This window comes from Neodiprion lecontei, chromosome 1 (genome assembly GCF_021901455.1).
Source record: "Neodiprion lecontei isolate iyNeoLeco1 chromosome 1, iyNeoLeco1.1, whole genome shotgun sequence".
In the NCBI taxonomy this organism is placed as follows: Eukaryota; Metazoa; Arthropoda; class Insecta; order Hymenoptera; family Diprionidae; genus Neodiprion; species Neodiprion lecontei.
In genome coordinates, this window is record NC_060260.1 from 36,098,536 (window position 1) to 36,120,937 (window position 22,402).

Here is a 22,402-nt window from a genome sequence, read left to right on the forward strand (position 1 = left end):
TTATATAAGAAAATTGAAGCAAGACAATGTACAATGAACTACAGTGGAAACATGCCAGACTGGCAACAATATCATTCTCCACAACTAATTGGGTCTGAAGTACCATCTGCTGGTGGTCAAAATGTAAACCACAGTCCGATTTTCGGGCCCAGTATTAGCCCGAGAAGATTGAACGGATCCAGCTTCAGCCCCGAAGGATTGACGAAGCCCCAGAACGATGCCAATTATAATTCCAGAAATTTTCAACAATCGCCAAATACATTAAATGGGCACAATGTTCCTCCTGACAATCCTTCCATCGGAGCTACAGTGCTGATGTCAGGATGTCACAGACATTATGGGACACCTAGTCCAAGAAATACGATGATTGAAGGTACGAATGCTTCATTGGATTCCAGAAACGTACCTGTAAGTTCCATGAACGAAGTATCGGGACAACAAAATCATCAAATATCAATGAACGGACTTGCTGGGCATATGAGCTGCCCTACTATTAGTGGACCCATGGGACCAATGGGCCAAAGAACCACACCCACCGCTCTTCAAGCCCCGTTTCCAACAAGCAGCAGACAAGGACAAGGATCTTACATGCCTTGTAAAGGTCTGTGCTGTAATCCGGACACCAGTCTCAGCTATCAAAGTTGGGAAAAGTTTGGGCCTTATCCACCGAATGTGCCGAATCGTAGTGACACTGGTTATTCTGTTGATAATAGAAGATTTGGTAATGAATTTGTAAGTAGAGAACCTTTAAGCACTACAGCCTATAATGTAGATCCAAGGAGAAACTTTCCTGATTATAAGTACAGAAAAGATTCTATTATTCAAAGACCCTACGCTCATCCTCCAAGCATAATACAAAGTTATCCTGTTCAGAACTACAATTTTACGGGAGAGTATCAAAAGTATCCTGGTTACCCTGTAAAGGAATATCCTAGGGACAATTCTATCACAAATCCGCAGAATCCGGCCATACTTAAATATCAGGAACAAAGCGTTATTGTTCAACAGAAATATTTTACTAAACAAATACAATACCAAAATGGAGTTATACCAAAGAGCATCGTGCCAGCCAATATGGGAGGAAATATCATATCGAGAGCACAAAATCCGTATTTTAACCCGCCACTAACCAGGGACTTTCCTAGAGACTATTCAGATAGTAATACATTGGCTAACAAGGGAATACAAACTCCAAATGCTATACATCCAACTTATTCGAAATATCAAATGTATCAGCAAAAGATTGCTATGCAAAGGTTCTCAATGGAAAATCACATGCAAGAGCTGACACGGATTCCGGGATATCAATCGCAACCGAAGTATCAAGAATGTATTTTGAGGCATAAAGAATTGTTGAGGCTACAGCAAAACGTTGACTACCAAAGTATTGTCCAAGGTACACCCAGAGCTGTCACATCACAGGTAAATGATGACATACCACCGATTAATCTGCAATTTGATCAAAATGGAGTCTTGATTAATTCGACCTTTGCACCTGCCGGATTTTCTAATTTACAGAGCCCAATCAATGTTCGAAACTCCAAAAATATTCAAAGTGTGACTAACCGAGATATGGGAGCAGAAAATATGCATCACCCTGAGCAATTTAAGTCCCAATCAACCATTGAAAATCACATACAAAGTCAGGTTTCTTCTTCACTGTCCCAGTGTTCGCTACCTTGTAAAAATGAAGAATCTTATTCACTACAAAAAGAATTCAAAGAAGACCAATACAATGTAAAAAAACAAGAGAGAGAGGATCACAATGTATCTAATATCGAAAATGATAAGACTTCATCCATACTTCAAAGAAACTCGAGCGATTTTGCCGACAAACCAGAACTTGATGTACGTCAGTTTTTGGCCAACTGGGATGAATCGGAGGATGAAGATGCAGGCAACGGTAATCTGCCAGATGTTGTGTCGAGCAATTCAACATCCAGTGTTGTTCCTGAGTATGAAAGTACCAAGGTTATTTCAGACAACTCTGAAGAACCTGCAAATTGTTCAAATATTCAAGACTGTCAGAGCACAGATGATTGTGAAAGGTTTGAGGATACCCAAAATAATAAAAAATCTTCCAATTACACGGAAAATAAAACATACAAATACGATTCACAGCGCGATGGTGACATCAGTAAATCATCGGAACAAGATTTTGATACTTCTGATTCTAATAAAAGCATCATCAGAGATGAGACAGACATAAAATCTACTGGCAGTGATTACAAGGGTGAAACAGAGTTACATGTTACTGAGAAGTTGCTCGATTGCCCAGATATACATATGAGTACCAAACTACAATGTCAAGACAAGAAATCTTTGGATAATAACAATAGTCAAGAAATTTCGAACTCGATGGAAGGTGATATTATGGTAGCAAAAAAGTCAACTCAGGAAGAGACTATAACAGCTATTAAAGAACACATAGAAACGCATAAATATGATTCTAGTGTAGACATTCATTCTGACATTGAAGAAGTATCTGAAAGTAACGACAACAGTAGGTCCAGCTATAGTGGAGAATCCTCTGATAATAAAGAAAATCATTTTAGCAGCAACGAGGATCTGTCTGACTCTAGCAATGCTAAAAGAATGAATCGCCATTCGATTTCAAGTGTTACAAAACTGCCGAAAACAATCAAAGGTACCGAGATACATATTGATGCGCAAGAATTAGCTGCAATTCCAGTTTCACCCAAGAGTAACTCTGAGATTCTAGAAGGCTCGGATTTACAAAAACAAAGCAGCTTTGTGAATGAAGAATCACATAATCCAGATGACATAAGCTTACCAGACCTACCAACATCTGAATGTACACCAATTTCCACTACTTTAAACACACCAATCCATTCCGATAGCGAAGAATCATTGGATCCTGTTATTGATTTGACGATTCCCACCAATCCAATAGAGATTATTCAAAATAGTCCTATGTTGAGCTTCACTCATTCTCCGATAAAAATGGAACCATATGAACACTTTGACGAGAATGACTTCACAGGCAAATTATCACAGGATGCTATGGACTTTGACTTTCACGCAGATAATAGTTGTGACAATGATTTTGAAAAACTGACCGACGTAAGTAGTCATACAACAGAGCAATACAATATTCCTCAGAGCAATGAGGAGACCTTTGATTCTGATTGCATTGAGGTATTGTCTGAGAAAGTAGAACAGAAGATTATAGGTGATATGCATAAATTAGAGATAAAGGAAATTGCTGTGGACAGTAATATTGCAAAGAATTTATCTGCTGATGGAAACCAATTCTCTTTTAGCAAAAAAAATGCTGTAGCAACAAATGAAACAAACAGTAACATGGGTGATACGGATTGTGAAGTTTGGTCAGTAGTTACTGTCAGGGACCCAGAGCATCAGATATCCAATACTACTGATCATCAAGAAGAAAAAAATTACGCAGACAAATTGCAAACTTTATCAGAATTCGGAAACAAATTATCTGAAAGGTTGAGAGGCACTAAAAGTAATTTTGAAGAAGATGCAGTGCCAGCCCCTACTGACAAAAATTATTGCAGCATAAGTAGATGGCAAAATAGGTGTGAAAGAGACGACGAAGTAACTGCATTGAATTTAGTGAAAGATGAGAATAAAGTAAGTTCAGATTCTAAGAAAATGAATGATAGAGTAACAACTTCACAGGCTGTCACATGTGAAGAGATATCTTTCAAATCTTCAGATAATAGCAACTGCGATTCTTCAGTGGAAAGCAAAGAACTATTCACATCAGCGGAACACACAGACTTATACTCGTCATCTTCAGAGGGAGATGCCATCTATACACAGACTACAGAAAATCAACAACATTTTTCAGGTACATCAAATATCCCACTAATTCCAGGGGAATATTTTGAAGAACCTAAAATACCTGTCTTACCAATGGAAGGGAATTGTTTGACAAAGATTATAAAAAATACATCACCTATAACCGATTTGGACGTTCTTGGATCTGATGATGAAAAATTAGAAAAAATTGATGAACTCTGGATGGAAGTTGGTGGTGTAGAAACCGTTGATAAAGTAACAGATGTGAACACTGACTGCTGCACAGTGCGCGGTAAAATTACTAATCGTCAAAAAATTTTGGATTTAAGGAATAAACAACGGAAATTACAAAATAGTGAATGTAAGCGTCTCAAGAAGTCTGTCAAAACAAAAGCTGTAAGCAAAGCATTTGGAAGAATATGGGATAACAGTAGAGAAATGGAATTGAGGAGTAACACTTTTAAAAACTCACGACTTGATGAAACATGTAGTTTGAATGCAGTGCAACAAACGATTGATCCTATAAACGAAGAAGTACGCACAGACTGTTCAATTAACACCGGAGCTAATAATAATGTAGAAATATTACCAGAGCAGCGTACTCTCAACAAACCTCCAATCGTTTCAAAACCAATAAGTAGTAAATTGTTTCGTGAAAATGATCACCTAACTCACAAAATTTGTTCAGGAAGTAGTGCTACAGAAATAATGAAATGTCAAGAAAAAGCAAATCATGTTAATGACATCGCCACAAAGCTTTTGGAAAATGCTCGACTGTTTGAGCCAGAATTGAGGAAAACAGAGATACTGAGAAAGGACTCGACTTGTACCAATAATGTTAGCGATACTAGTAAAAAACGTATGAAGCTTTTGAAAGAATACAGAAAAATGAAAACTACAGTAAATATGGACAGTGCTAGCAACCAGTCAAGAAAAACCGAGGATGATGTAAAAAGTGATATTGTGTTGTCAACTGACATTGTAGAAGGATGCAAACAAATTGTTGTCACAGATGTAGCAAAAGTAGACAGTGAAGTTCTGGAAAATTTGAACGCAAACATAGTTCAAGAAGTTTCTCAAGAGTCCAATTGCTTAAGACAAAATATAAACGTGGATCCAGCAGTGTCCACTGATATTATAGTACCTGAAGAGAAATGTAGAAAAACATTGCATGATGGCGACAGAGCTGTACTCGATAAAGATAGACAAATAGATAATGATTATTATGTAAATATGGAAGACAACATCACAGTTGAAAACAGTGGGACTACCAATAGTAGCAAAACTTTGAATACCATGGTTGTGAATCTTTTTGATAAAGATACTAATGAACGTGCAATAAATTTATCGAAATCATTGACTGACTTCGATTCACTTCAAACATTACATGAAAAAGGTTGTGTACCGAGTGACAATCATAATTCGTATATATCAGAAGATTTAAGAAGTGATGAGATTAGAGAAATCAAGAACGGAGGTAACGAAGAGAAAAATTGTGCTTTGCCGGAATCTGTACTAGCGGTAGATAATCCACTATATACACAAATGGTAGAAAAGGATAACGATGCTTTGGAAGAGAATGATATCAAAGCTGTGAACGACAATGGAAATTCTGATATTACTTTGGCGCCTGCTAGTTTAGCCGAAGAGCCTACTTTGAAGGAGCATAATATGCATGAAACCGATCGGCAATCAATAAAAATTACTGCCGATGGTTGTCAACCTGAGAAATTTTCTCCCATTCCACAAAAAATCCAAGAATCGATAGACTGTACCAAAAATCCGGACCAAATGGTTGATAACTTTCTTGCCTGTGAAAATTTGACTGCAGCTTCCGAAAATGAAAGCGCTGAAACCGCTGAATTTACATCGAAACACAATGGACTTTCAGCATTGAACGAGTCAATGACTGAAAATGAAGAACAGAATGAGAAACATGATAATGAAATAGTAGATCGAGAGCTTTCATGCGATTTACAGAATGAACATAGAGATGTAGTTTCAGATTCATCATTTGTAAATAACGAAAAATTGACGAAATCAGTGAGCAGTTTTGATCAAAGTAAGGAAACTAGTTCCTTCAATCCTGCTCGAGAAGAGGAGACTACTGTTGACAGTCATCAGAATTTATTACCATGTCGGACTAATCTTTTAAAAGCTAGAGATACTGAATCTACAGAGAAATGTACTGATACATCACCATGTCAAGAAATAAAAAATGCTCACATATTCTTAGCAGAAAAGATAGAGGGGATGGAATGTGAGCCGAATATTGTTAGCAACAGTTCAGTAATCCTTAAAAAAGATGTCACCAATGATTTTCTCAAAGAATCACCAATGATGAACGAGGACGCTGAATATAGAAGGTACTCTTTGAATTTAAACAAACCTCTCCTGGAAATTTCTTCAGAACAGTCGACAAAATCTGAAGATCCACAAAATAGTATTTTAAATGACATCAATTTACCTTTGGGGACTGATAGAAGTATGGAGACAATCAGTACAAGTTTGGAGGCCTTTGGATTCGAAAATTCTTTCAACTATGATTTCAACAATTTTGATGTAGCACCAAACATTGATGAGGTTGTGGAGAATGATCAAAGCAATACTTGGAAATATTCGAAAGCACATTCTCGGTTTGAAGACTGTGAGCGTTACAAAAACCCTGATAATTGCATCAATCCAATTTTATCAAGTTTGGAATGTTTGGATAATTTAAACACAGTTCCCATTTATACAACTAAAGATGGCAAAATCACATATAGCCCAAATCCAAAATTCACATACAGAGCATTGATCATGGAGGCAAGAGAAAGAGAAGGATATTCAGATACACGTGAATCGTATTCCAGACATTCCAGAACCCCAGAAAACCTCAGTTATTCGAAAAATCAAATCTCGTTTCGCAAGAGGAAAAGTAGTAATGGGTACAGACACTCCGGGGGTTATACTAAGAAGCATTATCTGGAACACTACGAACCAAAAGAACATGGTGAATCTTCAACGACCAATTCAATCGAGCCATGGAATAAGAGTTGCTTTAGTCGTAACAAATACCGTCATCAACCGAGAGATCGAAAGTCTCATCATTTTCCGCACCATAATCTTGTTTCACAGAAAAAGCACGATACTCAAAAGATAACACAGGAAATATCATCTAGTAAGTATAAGCTTCGGGAAGGCTGTACTATCCTTGAAGATCGTCATAAACAGAAGAATGAAACTGTAAATTCTTTGAAACGGAAAAATAGGACAGAATTTGAACAATCAACGGAACAGTCTGTCCCTGATCCTGTCTTACTTAGAAACACTCGAGATCTGAATGGTTATCAAAATCCTACAGAATTTGCTCAACCAAAGCAAAGTACAAGTAAAACAACATCTATTAGAAAATTGAAAAATTGTGGAAAACATGGCAGCATTGAAGAAAATGTGTCTGATTTGCAGCACGGTGATCAACCAAAAGATCTTCACAAAATATCGACACAAAAATTTGCTTCTGAATCTGATAAAAATAAACATATAAGTGAATGTACTGCAAACCTTGTGTCATTAAAATTAGAGCCAAGTACATTCAGTCACCCACAATACATTGAGAAAAAAACCATGGATTTCAAAGTGAAACAATTAGAATTAAGCTTTCCAAAAATAGAAGATAAACCTTTCAATGATCAGTACTTATCAGAAATTCCAAGCAGAAAATTAAGTGAAGACGTAAATGATGAGTCAGAAACCACCGATCAATACTTATCAGAAATTCCAAACAGCAAATTAAGTGAAGACCTAAATGCTGAGTCAGTAACTAACAAATTTCGCCGTAAGGAAAACAAAACAAATATGCTGTACGATCACGTTGATGGATTCAAAGAGAACACTGAAAATTCAGTTGTTCAACGAGAAAGCTGTCTCGCAATAGATATACCCATGAAACATTTATTCGATGAAACCAAAGAAGTTTACCATGAAAAAAGTGAAGCAAACGTACTGTATGATCAAGTCAATGATTGGAAAGGTGGCTGTGAAAGTTTGGCTGTTCGCCATGAGTCTTTTCTTAAAACGGATGTACCAAAGGAAACTTTACTAGATAAAACCAAAGAAGTTCACCATGAAGGAAACAAAGAAAATGTGCTTTGTGATCAAAATGATGATATTTATGAAACTAGAACCTCAAATATATCCAAAAACAAACTAAATGACTTAACTTTTTCAGAGAGTGAGTGCGTAATTCCTTCAAGTTCTGTAAAATCTTCTAAGACGATAGAAAAGTTGGAAGAAATTGATCATAACTTGAAAAATATAAATAGCACAAAGGATAAGGAAATTATTAATGGCTCACACATTGAAGATGAAACCTGTTTGACACCATTTGAAGTCATTTCGGCCAATAAAGGTTCTCAAGAACCAAAGGTTGCAGAAATATCAGAAATGCAGAACAAAATTGGACCGAAAATGAGTTCAAATACAAGAATTCAAAACTCTCCAGAAGAAGCTAATTCTAATCAGCCCTTGAATAATGCAGACATTCAGACCAGCTTAAATTTTGTAGAACATTGGTCATCGGAAAACCCAGATGTCGACCAGGAACACACGTTGAACAAAGACAGTCATATTGATAATAGACTTGAATTGAAAAATGGAGATTCCATTAATGAGACTCGAGGTAATCTTGAATCTGCCAAATCGAATGACACCATTTTTCATCGTCCAGAATTATCAGGCAGCTCACAAAGTGAACAATATCCTATGGAATTAGAAAAGAAGGTATCAGAAGTAGAATGTAATGAAATCACATTAAAAAATGAAAATAGAATGCTAGTAAAAGATTGTGCGAAAGAACAAGTTAATAGCCACATTATCAAAACGAAATCTGAATATGAGAACATAACAAAATCTCAACCGCATTTTGAAAACTATATCACATATTCGCCACTAAGCGAGAGCCCAGAAGACGCTAAGGCAATTCCAAAACTTGTGATAAAGAAGACAGATAGTTTGAGTTGTAAAAATATATGCCTGACGTCAGCTGTACTACTGCAAGGTTTAGGTACTGAAAAAATGTTAGGCAAAGACGTCAAGAATACTAAGGCCTCTGCACATCCTAAAATACCAAAAATATTGATCAGAAACGCCAAATCACGTCCTAGTACACCATCAATAGAAGAAATATCTGAAGAAAAATGTTTCTCTCCATGTAATAAAGAAGATAATAAATCTCACAAAGTGAAAATACTGTTAGAAGAGACGCGATCTACAAGTCCCACTGCAGCATCTCATGCAAACAATCTACATACCGATATCACAGAAAGTAAAATTCCGAAGATCAAAATTAAGCTGGAAGATAGGCTATCAAAAGTAATTATTGAAAATGTTATTACGGAGCCCTGTGAATCAAACGAGGATGCTCAAAAAATCATTCCAAAAATGAAAATCAAAAAATTAAACGGTACGCTGCGACAAATTGTGGACACTAAGATATTGCCTGTTTCTATTCCTCGAATGTTTATTTATACAGAGTTAGAGAATAAGAAACAAACACGGACTATTATGAGAGAAGATGAAAATGAATGTAGCACGTTGGGTGAAAACTTTACGTCTGTTGCACCAAATTCTATCCTAAGTAATAAAAAATTGATGAATGATACTGAATTTAAAAGAATTCCAAAACTTAAAATAAAAAGGCAAAGCTCAGGATGTTCTGTAGAGTTGGAAAGAAAAAGACACAACGTGAGTCCTGTCCAATCAGAAACAAAAAAGGTTAAAAAATCTCTGAAATTAACGGAATCCAATGATAAAAAGCCTTCTAGCAAATCATCTGTATCTTCCGAACACCAGGATAGCCCGAAGAAACAAGATAGTTCTGCCATTGGACGGTCTCATCAGTTGAGTTGTTCTGAAATCGACGAGTATGCATCAGCTAATGATTCCTCTGGTAAAATAAGAGGTGATCAATCAAAATCCACAAAGGGAAAAATTTCTGTTGGTCCAAAGGAAATACCGAAAGTTATTATCAAGAGAACCTCGCCCAGCGCAGAATTTAAATGTGAATTAAGCAAAGGTCGGCGAGATGCGATAATATTGAATAAAATGTGGCAGCCAGAAGTAAAGCTTCAGCGTTCTTGGGTATTAGATTGTATGGCCAAAGATTTGAATTTAAACAACCTAAAGCTTAAACTTGCAACTCCTGGTAGCTTGAAAAAGAAAAGTTTATTACAGAAAAGGACAGAAATTAAAGCTATGCATGTAGCAAATGATAATGTCAACAAGATTTGTAGTAAAAATAAATTGTTTAGATCCAAGTCAATGTCTGATTTGGTATCTGAGCAAGGACACGCCGGAACACTTGTCGATTATCATAATAGGCAACTGAAGCAGACAAGTGTTGTAAGTTTACCGATACATTCAAGTACTCGTAAGAGATGCAAGAGCGATTTGGGTAGTATATTCACGAAACATTCAGAGAATTTAGAATTCGAAAAAAAATTAAGGTACAATTATGATTCACACAGAATACAATTAATGAAAAAACATGAGCTCATCTGTAAAGATGATGTTGAAAATTTTTCAAACATTCAATCAATGAAAGAATGTCAGGTATTCACTGGAAATCATGAGAATATATGGGATCCAGAAATAACATCTGAGAAATCATGTGTTTTCCAAAATCACAATGAATCACTGAATCATATAAACACATTCAAAATCAATCCAGAGAAAATTCTAGATGAAAATATGAATTCAAAAAGTGAACCCTCTTTACTGGAAAAAACCCCAATATTAAGTGACAAAACTTTAAATAAACCTTCTATCGATTTGAATCTAAACTCGAAAATTCTTACAAACAGTTCGACATCTAACTTTGAATGTAGCAAAAATGATAACGAAGGCGTTCATATTCTTGCAAGTTGTTTCAGTGCGACAGGTAAACAAGAAGTTTCAGAAGACACTACACTGACAAAAAATTCCACTGTTAATTCTCTTCAGAGGCATATCAAAATTGGTACAAACATAAAAGAAATGCGAAGCACAATTATTGAAGATTGCAAAATGGATTTGACTCCGGTCGAAACTGAGATATTGCAAAATAAAGGCATGTATTGTGATGAAATAAACCAAGCCAGAACTGTCATTGACGATATCAATATACGTGACCATTCAATAACTTTGCGGCATGTGATGTCAATAGAACCAGTTGTTGATATTCCGAAAAGAAATTCAAAAAACTGTTCTTATAAAAATTCCATGAAATTTACAAATGCTTCGCAGATCGTGGATCCTGAATCTATTGATTGCGTGTACAACATAACTAAATTAAATAATACCAACAACTCAGATGACGACGCAAATCAAGGGCATAATCAAAATTATGTTTCTGAAAATTTCATATCAGACAGTGCTACAGAGGAGCAAAGGAAAAATTCTGTCCTTAACGAAAACGTACTTAAAACACCTCTTAATCTCAGTAGCACTTCAACAGATTCAAGTACTGAATATGTTCAGAATCCTGAGATTGATACTAACCTGAATAGCAGCCTAGGTAGTGCAACTGATGGCGATGAATATTCTATGATTAAAGCAGAATCTTTCGAAGCAGCTCAAACGATAAGTGAACCAGTATCAACTTCGCCAAGCTTTAGTCGATATGAAATGGAAATCCCCATGTATACAGATGCAATCAAGGACAATGAAATGTGTTTGTACTCTGAGGATGCAATCCCTACACAGTATGAATTAGAACTAGAGCTTACAGACACTTTGGCTCATGATTCTTCAGAAGTACCAATACCTGAAACTGGCAACTACGACAAAGAAATTCCGTATTATTCTCAAGATGAAACAAATGAAAATGCTCAACACTTGCCCAATATTTTAAGCACTTCTAGAAATATTGTAAACCTCAATGAAACAAAATCTGAAAGTGCTATGCCTGAAAACAACGAGAATAATTCTGTCGAAGTTTGCTCCATAAAGCACCAAGAAGAGCCGTTAGCACATCCTGATGACGAAGATGCAATTTCACGCAGATATATTGGTAAACTCAATTCAGATAACAATGGGCATACGGAAAGTGCTGTAGGACATGATGGGAACATAGAAGAATCTTTTTGTCATTCAGATTCATTGGTAAAAGAAGTTCTTGCTGCTAAGGAGACATTGAAAAGGTGTCTTGCAAAGAATAAAGATGAAAATAGATTTAAACTCAAATCTAGACCAAAAACAGCTGCTGAAAAAAAACAGGGATTAAGTTTCGACGTCAGTGCGCTACCTGTTTGTAATGAAAGTCTTACTACGCTGTCAACTTTGCCAAATGGTTCTAAACTAATCGATCAAAATGTTGATACTACCAATGAAAATAAATTCCTTCAGATTCAAACCAAGACCAAGATTCAAATGAACACAAATAAGTTAGATAGAAAACATTCCAAAGGTAGTAAGCATAATTCAATACAAAGAAAATATTCCAGCTTTCTTCCAAATGTAGCGCAAAAAAATGGCAGCATTACACAAGTGAAAGGATCTTTAATTCCGAAACATAGTTCAATAGATAATAAAGGAAGCATTGAACTAGCCGAAGACGATATGACCATATCGCTAAAAAATTCAAAGCACTTGACGAAAAAGAAATCTTTTTCAGAGACACATAAAAAGATACCTGAACTTATGAATTCCAAAGATAATAAATGTAGATCTAAGATGTTGAGGCATGACCTCGATTCAAAATGTGTTGGAAAATCCAAAATCGGTCTGGAAAATATTACATTACAAGAATCCAGCACAGATTTTGTTCAGTGTAAAGAAAAATTAGACACAGCTAAACCTAAGTACAAATCATTGAAAACCTTGTTGGATCAAAATTTAAAATCAGTAACGGACAAAACAAAATTTAAATTTTATAAGATACCAAAACTTACAAAACCGACTCATCGTGAAAGCCAAAGATTGACTGAAGAACTTGAGGAGTCACAGAGAAAAGAAGCAAGAATGCCAATATTAGAACCTCAAGTTGATATAAACATGGATATTGATATCCCAACCTTCAATTTTGGCCGAGAGATGTCAAGATCGCCACCTGTCATAACAATTCAGGAAAGTGTAACTCATTATGAGACAGCAACTTCAAGTTCCAGGGATGACTTATGTCAGGTGTCCTCAAATAAGGAAAAGGAAATCTTGTCAAGACAAGAAATAATGTTTACTGATCCGGAGACACCGGAGGCCATGTTAACCCACGGTAAAGGAACAACTGTTGCTGACATTGTAAATGATATGGCGTATCACGAAAAAGTGAGTAAATGTTACGATTGCAAAAAACTACTGTGAACATTTTTTTTTGTCACAAGTTTTTTTGTTGTAAATTTTAATAACAATTGTTGAAAACGTTGAAATCCACGTATACTTGGTTTCGGTGAACATATGAATTTAATGCTTCATGTTCTTTTTCAACAATCATACACCACTATTCCATTTTTGTTATTTTGTTGTAGGCGATAATAAAACATAAACGATACTGTACGCTATGCGAAAGGTGGTTTCCAACTGTTACAAGATATAGAAGACATTTAAGTGGATATCAGCATCGCCACACGGAATTAACTCAGAGAAGAACGATACACGCACTGTTTACTCTCTTCACTGGGAAACCATGTCCTAGATTACAACCACCTGGCGTTGTAAGGATTGATTGCGGACCAGGAGAATTAACGCCTCTACAAATAGCCGTACAGGTATATTTCAGTCATTAAATTTATTCATTTTCATGTACTTCTTTAGAAGCATATCAATATTTACATAATTACTCAACTTCAACGAAGTATGTATTTGATAAAATTGTGGCCTCAATTATCAAACAATACCGCATTTCCCAAATTCAGTTGCAAAACATTCGCTGAGCTACCAGCTATAAAAACAGGAAATTCCCATACCTATGGGTTATCAATTCTTGCTGTAATGGAAAAAAATGTATCTGAGCTCGAACATATTGATTTGAGAATGCATGCAAAATTTATGAATACATGGCCCGGCATTTGTGTCAGTATTCCGTAGTTTATTGATCATTCTCCCTTGTGTGGTGTATATATGGTATGATATTACTTGTGTCAGTTAATGTTTGTAAATAATAAGTTCTATGAATATTGATTATTTCTCTCTCATTATCATTACTGGCCATCGTATTGCGTGAAAATTATTATCAGCAATAACAATGAAAAGTTCATTATTATAAAACGGCAGGGCGTAAAATAGTAATGACGTTTTGTTTGCGAATTAAATTCTCTCCTGCATACCTGAAAGGAGTGAATTTTTTTAGCTTAACTGAATATGTGTATTCATAGCATAAAATAGCAAAGTGAATCATTCATAAAGCAATCAATAAGACTGATTTTACTTTTCAGGGAGTAACAAAGGAATTCAGAAAAATGGATAGTAATATTGAACAGCCAACAAATGATGATAAGTGAGTTTAATGGCATTAGATTAATTACCGGGGCATTAATAGAAGTTAATAATAATAAATGCGCAGTTTCCTAATACGATTGGCACTATTTTTAGGCATCCTGCGTTTTAATGGTAAACCTTTGACTGGTTTGAATTGAATTCCGTAGAATATTAGTCATCATTTCATATTTAGTTTATTAGCCAAAGATATTAGCAAAGCATACATTTATATTTTAATTGTGGTAACATAGTCTCTAGCTGTATAAATGATGTTACATTTGAACCATCTTTTATTAATGTATACATATAATTAATCAATCAGCTTTTATTTATATCATGCAGGTATAAATTACCTGTAGATTGTATACAGCATAAAAAATATATATGTACATATATTTTGTTCCAATTACTTCTGAAACAGTTTCACGTAAAATAACGGAGCATATGCTTTTGTATCATAGATTTGATATTGCTCTATGCATAAATAATATGTGCAATGCTGTACTACCGAAATATTTCAGTGCAAAAGATGTAGTCATCACAAAAGAATAGTTCAAGAGTAATTTTAGTATATATAAACGCTCAATTCTTCGCGTCAAGTAGTTCGTATTTGATACATCATTCTTAGCTATGAATAAAATTTATAGAAATTAATATTATAGGGATCAGTGGCCTATGTTTGTTTAATTCCGAACTATACCGCCGATAAGTCGATGATTGAAGCTAAAAAGAAAACATATTTATCAATTGCATGTGATCTCATCTACATATATATACATATATAAATGTACATACGTATGTAAATCTATATGTATATATATGTATGTATATGTATGTATATTTACAATCATTAAATCGAACAGAATAGAAGATGAAATATAATTCACCAAATAAGACTATAATGTAAGTAAAATTAGGTAATATCGGAGAAGACGTTAGTTCCTGGCTTAAAAAAAAATAGAATAATGCTATTAAATTATGGTGTTAAGGTTTTACAGGGTTTATACTTGTTTTCTTTCTTATTCGATATCAATTTATTTATATTTATTTTGTTTTAACATATAGTGATGGGTCAGAGATAAAAATATGAGATTGCAAATTTATGCGGTTATAAAATTTGCTGAATCTTATTTCAATACTTAGGTATATTAACACAGCACGCGAAAATCGGTGTCAGAAAATATACAAATTTTATCTGTTTTTATGGATAATGATGTGAAATTTCAATCAGTTATTTGCTATTAGTTTAAAAAAGTGGTGAAACGGTTGCTCACTCGGTTTAGATGGGTAATTTTGCAATACCAATAAAACTTTACCAATGAATGTGGAAATGACCGGCATCATAATTTTTTAAATAACCTTATGAGGTCCTAATATTTTTCATTCTGCTTATTTATTTTAACACACAAGTAGATTTATCATCTTTGATTTCCTAAGAAAAAAATCTTGATGTACTACTTGCACTTTAGTTCAAACAAACAATTTCTTAACTTACACGGTTTGACTCGCACGAGTGCCTTAAATACACCTAACAGTATTCGTCGACATATTATATATATGATATGTGTATGTATATACCATCATATATGTATATCTATATCGCGTTGTGTGTTCTATGTGCCTAAAATTGGAAAAAATCATATATGCATTGATAAAACAGTATACATACACTATATATATAAAAATAATAATGGGGAAAATAGTGAACTAAAAAAGTGGAGTGATCCTATATTGATTTGTATATTTGTGAACAATTTGTTACGTTTAGCATGCGTGAAATAAATATCAATTGTTCGTACTGTTGTGTACATCGGAGAAGGAGGGGAAAGAAATGATTCGAGATCATAATATACTTAGATTAAATATTATCAAGTTATATAAGACTATTATATTATTTAAGAAAAATATTTATACATGTATACACACATATATGTATGTGTACTTTATATATATATATATATACACATACATATCTTATATACGACACTTGTGTTATATTTTGAGGCTTACATTGTATATTATATGTAAGTGTTGTACAACTAGACAGTGCATTTTAATGATGTCCAAACAGTGTTGCGTGTTAGCAACAATATGGATACGTTTACAGATTTAGAGTACCTTAAAGAATTCCGCAGGCATTTTATCATATAACATTGAATAGCCATGGAATTGTGCTTTTCTGTTACAAAACATAAGATTTACTCTGATAAAATAGTTCAAGTTACAAGTGCCTACACGTATAAAATTGTACATATAAAAATCGCCCAGGGTCAGTGTAACTTATCTCTATAAAATATTTAACGAAATATTACCATCAGAATCATTTTTTAATATTCTACCGGGCTGTTTGATCAATGATCGTGCCGCGAAAACATTGCTGAATTCGTATAAAAATTCTATCTGCAGTAGCACGCTTGGAATTAATATTATTAGGTGCTCGAACTTTTATAAAATTAAATGTGTTAGTTTACAGTAACTGCAACGTTTTGAATGATAATTCAATGGCCAGCTAATCAACTAAAACAATAACTGAGATTTAGTTTGGTAATTATAAAAATAGAAAGGTCATTTCACTTGCCTATGCAGTGATGTAATACTTATACCTCTACAAGTAGCTGTAACATGTTCAATTTAATCGATTTTGTTGTAGTCCTCTTAAAAGTACTAAAAAAGGAAATTACGTTGAAATAATCTGAAACTATGCTCTGTAATTTCAATATTCTTCGGCTATGAAACGTGTCAATGTTTCAGTTTTATTTTTATGTTGAAGATGATGCGAAACATAAGATTACTGAAACACACGTACAGAAAAGTTATCACACTAATTCATCCTAAGTCAAATCATGTTACCCTTAAGCATGTTAAGTTTTTGTTATTTCATACCCAACACTGATATAGTCTACATATTAATTATTTACCTTTGTATGCAATTTAAAAAAAAAAGCGGAAAAAATTATTTGTTTTCATAACTTTTACTCCATTCCTATACGAATAAAAACTATCAGCGATTTATACGTAGTATAATAAAATGAAATATATGATTAATTTATACAGTTTTAAGGAGTTCAATAAGTTTTAATTGAACAACGTGTTGTTTTGCTTTAGAAATTTATTACATTAAAGAATTTTTATTCATAAAGTAGTCGTTATTCCACTGTCATATTTAGGTGTATATTATACATACAGTTATGTAGAGAGTTTTCCTATTTAGATATATTCGTACTACCTGCAGTGTATGTACCAACTATATATTACGTTGTTGATTATAAGTTCTGGTTATGTTTATAAATATATTGATTATAAAACCACAAATTTCTTTTTCCAACTAACTAGTATATATGTATATGTTGAATAACGTGTGCATAGATAATAATTTTTGGGTATTAAATGTATGGGTTTCACTATACTCGCCAAATACTTTTTGCCTTCAGCTAAATATAGAAAATCCTCTAATCATAAAATCGTGTGTGTGATATCAAGACTTGATTGTTTCTTCATTTCTTTTGTTAATGTTGACCTGTCGCACTGTTGAAATAAAAAAAGACATAGTGTTAAATAAATTACCATGTTGTAAATGTCAAAAACCTTATTACATGAATGTTATACATTACATTTAAAAACTTACAATTAGTTGCTATTTCTGACGTTTATTAAGTTGACAATCCGTACGGGAGTTTTGATTTAACAGGTATAAAATAAGAAAAAATGCAAATTTTTAACAATCGCAACAGACCGTAGTACTGATAAAATTATTTACAAAAAGAACAGAATTGAAACTCGTCGGACGGACGGTCGCATGTCGTGCCAACATGGCACAGCTGTCGGCAGGTTTGTTATGTTGACATCGGTTTGTAAGGAATAACGATGAAATAGGATCCAGCACGTAATATACATGAACCAAATCTATTGCAGGTCATTGTTAACTTACGTCATTTAAATACAACTAGGTGAGTAGCCGTTGTGCACCAAAAGATTGTTATTAAGTAGGAATGAAATTTTCAGGTTAAGTTTGTAAACAGAACGGTAGGTGAAAAGTCTGAAAATGCTGATTTTCAATAAGTTAAAAATTAATAAACGAAGCAATTATCTTTTTCTGATCTCTATATGCTTTCTGTATTGTTACTGTAAAATCGGGTTCACCTGGCGCGTTTTTCAAAACCGTAGACGAAAGTCGACGTGCCTTATTTTGTGCAATATTTTGAAACTAGGACCAACATCGGTATTTAAAAAAAAAACAGGTCTTGTTTAACCGATGAGCCCAAGATTAAGATTCTCGAGATGCCAGTTCAAAATAAAACAATCGATGCAGTAATATCTGGGTAAAATTGATCAATTTCTATTTCCAAAGTCAAGCCTTCGCTCCATCTTATGTTCTGAAGTTTACTTCCAGTGGTATTAATATAAATTGTTTTTCAGAAAATGAAATCACCATCTTTAAGCTTACTGCTCTCTGGAGTCTTCTTAGGGTACATAGCTTACTCTATTTACACACTTTCGTTGTTATTTGTACCGCCTCCATGCGTCAAGGGTGAAACCTGTCTCACCTCACTTTTGCATACCAAGCCAAAGCTGGGGCTTCATATGTATGTCTCGACGATGAGCCGTCCTCTCCAAAAAGAACTTATTCATGTATATTCTGAAGGGATATTTGATTACTCGTATGCACATGATATGTGAGTATAGAATAGGCTGGCTCAAACTTTGGAGAGTAACATTTTGATTATCCTTTTATTCTAATCGATGAGATTTATTACCGAGTAAAACATTAGTTCTGCATAATTAAATGGTCAAAACTTGCGATAGTCAGTATGTACGACATTCGGGTATTTCAATGTCATACATATTGTACTATGATCATTTCGTAATGAGTTTATCACATAGCATGAATTTTTCATGCTTAACCCATTTTTACGTGCGTAATATTTTAATTAGTATGTATGATAAGACGGCTATTTTTACAATTTAACATTGTTACTCAGGATAGCTTCAATTTTATCTATTCACTACAAGTTTTGTAATTGTCTTGTCCTTGCTCTTATCATGTCAATTGGATAATTTGAATTCACTTATGTCCAAGTTGTATGTTTGAGGGTAAGAATTTGTTTGATGAAATATTGCGTAGATTACAATAATATAAAAAAAAAGCAGTTTAAATCGATATTAACACGTAAAATATTGCAGGCAAGTAACATTGCCAATACCCCGCAAAACTCGAGAAAATGGAACGCTATTTCTACATCTACTTATAACACCACATACTGTAAAACATGGTGGCACATACAACGAAGTTATCAAGGCAAGTAAATTATAGCTTGAATCATAGCTGATGTTGAGGTGTACAAACCGATGTGAAAATGTTGCAGAGTAAAATTGAGAATACTTATTAAGTGAAAACTAGCTGTCTGAATTAGAAGTCAAATGCTCTAACGTTGATCAAAACAAGGCGGCAAATTTTGAGACCAGATTTTTTTTATACCTTATGAAAAGCTATTACTTTCATAAAATCTTTAATGTACAGCTGCATTGTGTTATTCCTGTATTTGATATAAATCGGTTGCGATTTGAGTCACCTTATTATTCATATAAATAATCGCTAGAAACATCATATCTTATTTCATCGGTTCTCTTGTATTTCAGGATCCAACAACAGTTTATACTAGGATAAAAATGACTCAGTATGTAGTACCTGAAATCGCAGCTTTCAATTTATTGGGCGATGAAAAATCTAAGAAAAATACAGAGCGCTTAATGAAACCTGTTTCGCATTTAAAAAGCCAAGTTACTTTCACAATGATAACAGACAATATAAAATTGCCTGCACACAACTTACCATTAGAACTTGCAAGGGACATAAGGTGTGACGTGTTATCATTACAAATTATGCCGGTTAGCCTCCCTTCATACATCACTAAAATAAAAGTTATATTGTACAACTTTTTACAGCATAACACGAGATGGAATGTACTTGCCAATCGTGAACTACGATTTTCTCCAAACTCGGCATAGAGATTTGGTGAAAATATCACCACAAAATGATACCATGAATGTTACTGTATTTTACACACCTATTTCAATTGGGAAATTGAGATTAATATTGCATGTAGAGGCTGCTATGCAGGGACTGAAAGGTCTGGGTTTTTCGGACAAAGACGTTGACGAAGTTAAGGGCATTTTTGCTGATACTAATGTGTACCTTCTAGGTGGAACAATTTTTATTGCTGCAGTACACGTAAGTTCATTTATTTGATTATATCGGTTGTTAGTTTGTCTCGCTGAAATTGATGTATTCCGTTTTTTCAGCTTTTATTCGACTTTCTTGCATTTAAAAATGACGTCAGTTTCTGGCGTGGCAAAAATAATTTAGCAGGGTTGAGTGTGCGAACTGTAGTTTGGCGAGCTTTTAGTCAAGCGGTCATATTCCTGTACCTTCTTGACGAACAATCGTCTATGCTTGTTCTTATTCCCGCTGGTATCGGTACAATCATTGAGGTAAATGCGTTTCTTGAATAAATTTGAGTAACAATATGTATATATTATACATTTTTGGGGATGAAGAAAGTTTCCTTAAAAAAGTTTTTAGATTCTGAAATTTAAAGATACGGTGGTATGCTAATTGTTGCGGTGCACTATATTTACAGTTCTGGAAATCCAAAAAAATATTGAGGGCCGAATTTGTTACTGGCCAAGGCTGGTTACCACGAATTAAATTCGAAAAGATTGAATCCAGCTCTGCTGAAGAAAGAACACGTAAATTTGATGCTGAAAGTATGAAGTATCTGTCCTATCTTTTATATCCTTTAGTAACTGGTGGAGCAGTGTATTCATTACTGTACCAACCGCACAAAAGGTAAGATATAATTTGAAAGATTTGATCGATCCATAACATATTCAACGAGACACGTCTCAAATAGTTACTAATGAGATTTACTGCTCGTTGACTACTCATCAACGTTCTTTGGAAGTTTTTTTTTTTTTTTCTTTCATTCTAATACGATGATAATTGATTCCAGCTGGTACTCATGGAGCATAAATTCCTTGGTGAACGGCGTGTATGCCTTTGGCTTCCTCTTTATGCTTCCACAATTGTTTGTGAATTACAAGCTCAAGTCAGTTGCTCATTTACCATGGAGGGCATTTATGTATAAAGCATTTAACACTTTTATTGACGATATTTTTGCATTTATCATAACAATGCCGACTGCGCACAGAGTCGCGTGTTTCCGTGACGATGCTGTATTCTTAGTCTACCTCTACCAGAGATGGTAAGTTCCATACCAAGATTGGTTTTGTAGCTTTGGCTCCCTTATATTAATTTTTTCAATAAATTTAATATAATAATCCTCGATGACTTTTCATGTCATATAGTTGTGCACTACAGAAAAAGAAAATAATATTGTTAAAATTTTGTAGGCTTTATCCGGTTGACAAATCTCGTAGAGATGACGCAGTTTCAATTGATGAAACACCAATGGAGCATGCAATGTATGACAAGAAGAAAAATTAGTACAAATGTTGATCGTTAATTAAAGATATTATTAATTGTTTATTTATTATATTTCTTTAAATTCATTTTACTAACAATATGATAAATTATATTACCACAATGTGATACTAAGATAAACTCTAGTGCACACTTGACATTCCGCGATTGTTCGAATCAGCAATATTATATTATGACATAGTTCTAATTTACATTTGTTGGTAACATATCGATTTTGTTAAGGAAATACATAGATATATATTTATTCTAAAACTTGACAAGTGGTGACTAAAAGTAAAGAAGGCTTTGATATTAATATGTACGTTAAGGTTGTGGTGAAGTGATTTTTAAACATCTAAAATAAGAAATTCCTTAAGGTTTCCATTACATAGATATGATGCTAGCTATCAATTTGCAACGCCGATAGTTATTTAGAGACCTAGTGACGGTGAGATAAAAAATTATCACCGTCTCATAGTTTCAAGACTTTACATAGGAAGTCTGGAAGTTTATCACAGTTTTAACTTAGCTGAAAATAATTAAGAATGTACAAGTTAGTGTGGTAGTTAAATGCAGGCCCATCATATGACATTACTTTATGGCCTTACTGCCGTATTAGAAATAACTGATTTGTAACCAACGTTAGTTGTCAGTTGAATAAATTGTTCCACAACGATTTTTAGATGCTCAAATACTTGTTAC

At 34.1% G+C, this 22,402-nt stretch overlaps 2 protein-coding genes across 2 annotated transcripts; both read left to right on the top strand.

Moving 5' to 3' along the window:
* The first annotated feature begins 33 nt into the window (after window positions 1-33).
* LOC107225692 lies at window positions 34-17,329 on the top strand. Its single transcript, XM_046743595.1, has 3 exons — window positions 34-13,071; window positions 13,272-13,511; window positions 14,178-17,329. The coding sequence occupies exons 1-3, from the start codon at window positions 34-36 to the stop codon at window positions 14,241-14,243; spliced, it is 13,344 nt and encodes a 4,447-aa protein (XP_046599551.1). The 3' UTR covers window positions 14,244-17,329.
* A 1,310-nt stretch (window positions 17,330-18,639) lies between these two features.
* LOC107225722 (cleft lip and palate transmembrane protein 1-like protein) lies at window positions 18,640-22,376 on the top strand. Its single transcript, XM_015666274.2, has 8 exons — window positions 18,640-18,893; window positions 19,402-19,516; window positions 19,858-20,075; window positions 20,164-20,449; window positions 20,521-20,709; window positions 20,859-21,067; window positions 21,231-21,482; window positions 21,631-22,376. Exons 1-8 carry the CDS (start codon window positions 18,640-18,642, stop codon window positions 21,722-21,724), a joined length of 1,617 nt encoding a protein of 538 aa, XP_015521760.2. The 3' UTR covers window positions 21,725-22,376.
* The last annotated feature ends 26 nt before the right edge of the window (window positions 22,377-22,402 follow it).

Excerpts from the sequence above, each read along its gene's own strand:
- LOC107225692 (XM_046743595.1), top strand. The coding sequence starts at position 34 with ATGAACTACAGTGGAAACATGCCAGACTGGCAACAATATCATTCTCCA. Across the intron at positions 13,072-13,271 it reads ATATGGCGTATCACGAAAAA|GCGATAATAAAACATAAACG; the intron begins GTGAGTAAATGT and ends ATTTTGTTGTAG. Across the intron at positions 13,512-14,177 it reads CTCTACAAATAGCCGTACAG|GGAGTAACAAAGGAATTCAG; the intron begins GTATATTTCAGT and ends TTTACTTTTCAG.
- LOC107225722 (XM_015666274.2), top strand. The coding sequence starts at position 18,640 with ATGAAATCACCATCTTTAAGCTTACTGCTCTCTGGAGTCTTCTTAGGG. Across the intron at positions 19,517-19,857 it reads CATACAACGAAGTTATCAAG|GATCCAACAACAGTTTATAC; the intron begins GCAAGTAAATTA and ends CTTGTATTTCAG. Across the intron at positions 21,483-21,630 it reads GTCTACCTCTACCAGAGATG|GCTTTATCCGGTTGACAAAT; the intron begins GTAAGTTCCATA and ends AAAATTTTGTAG.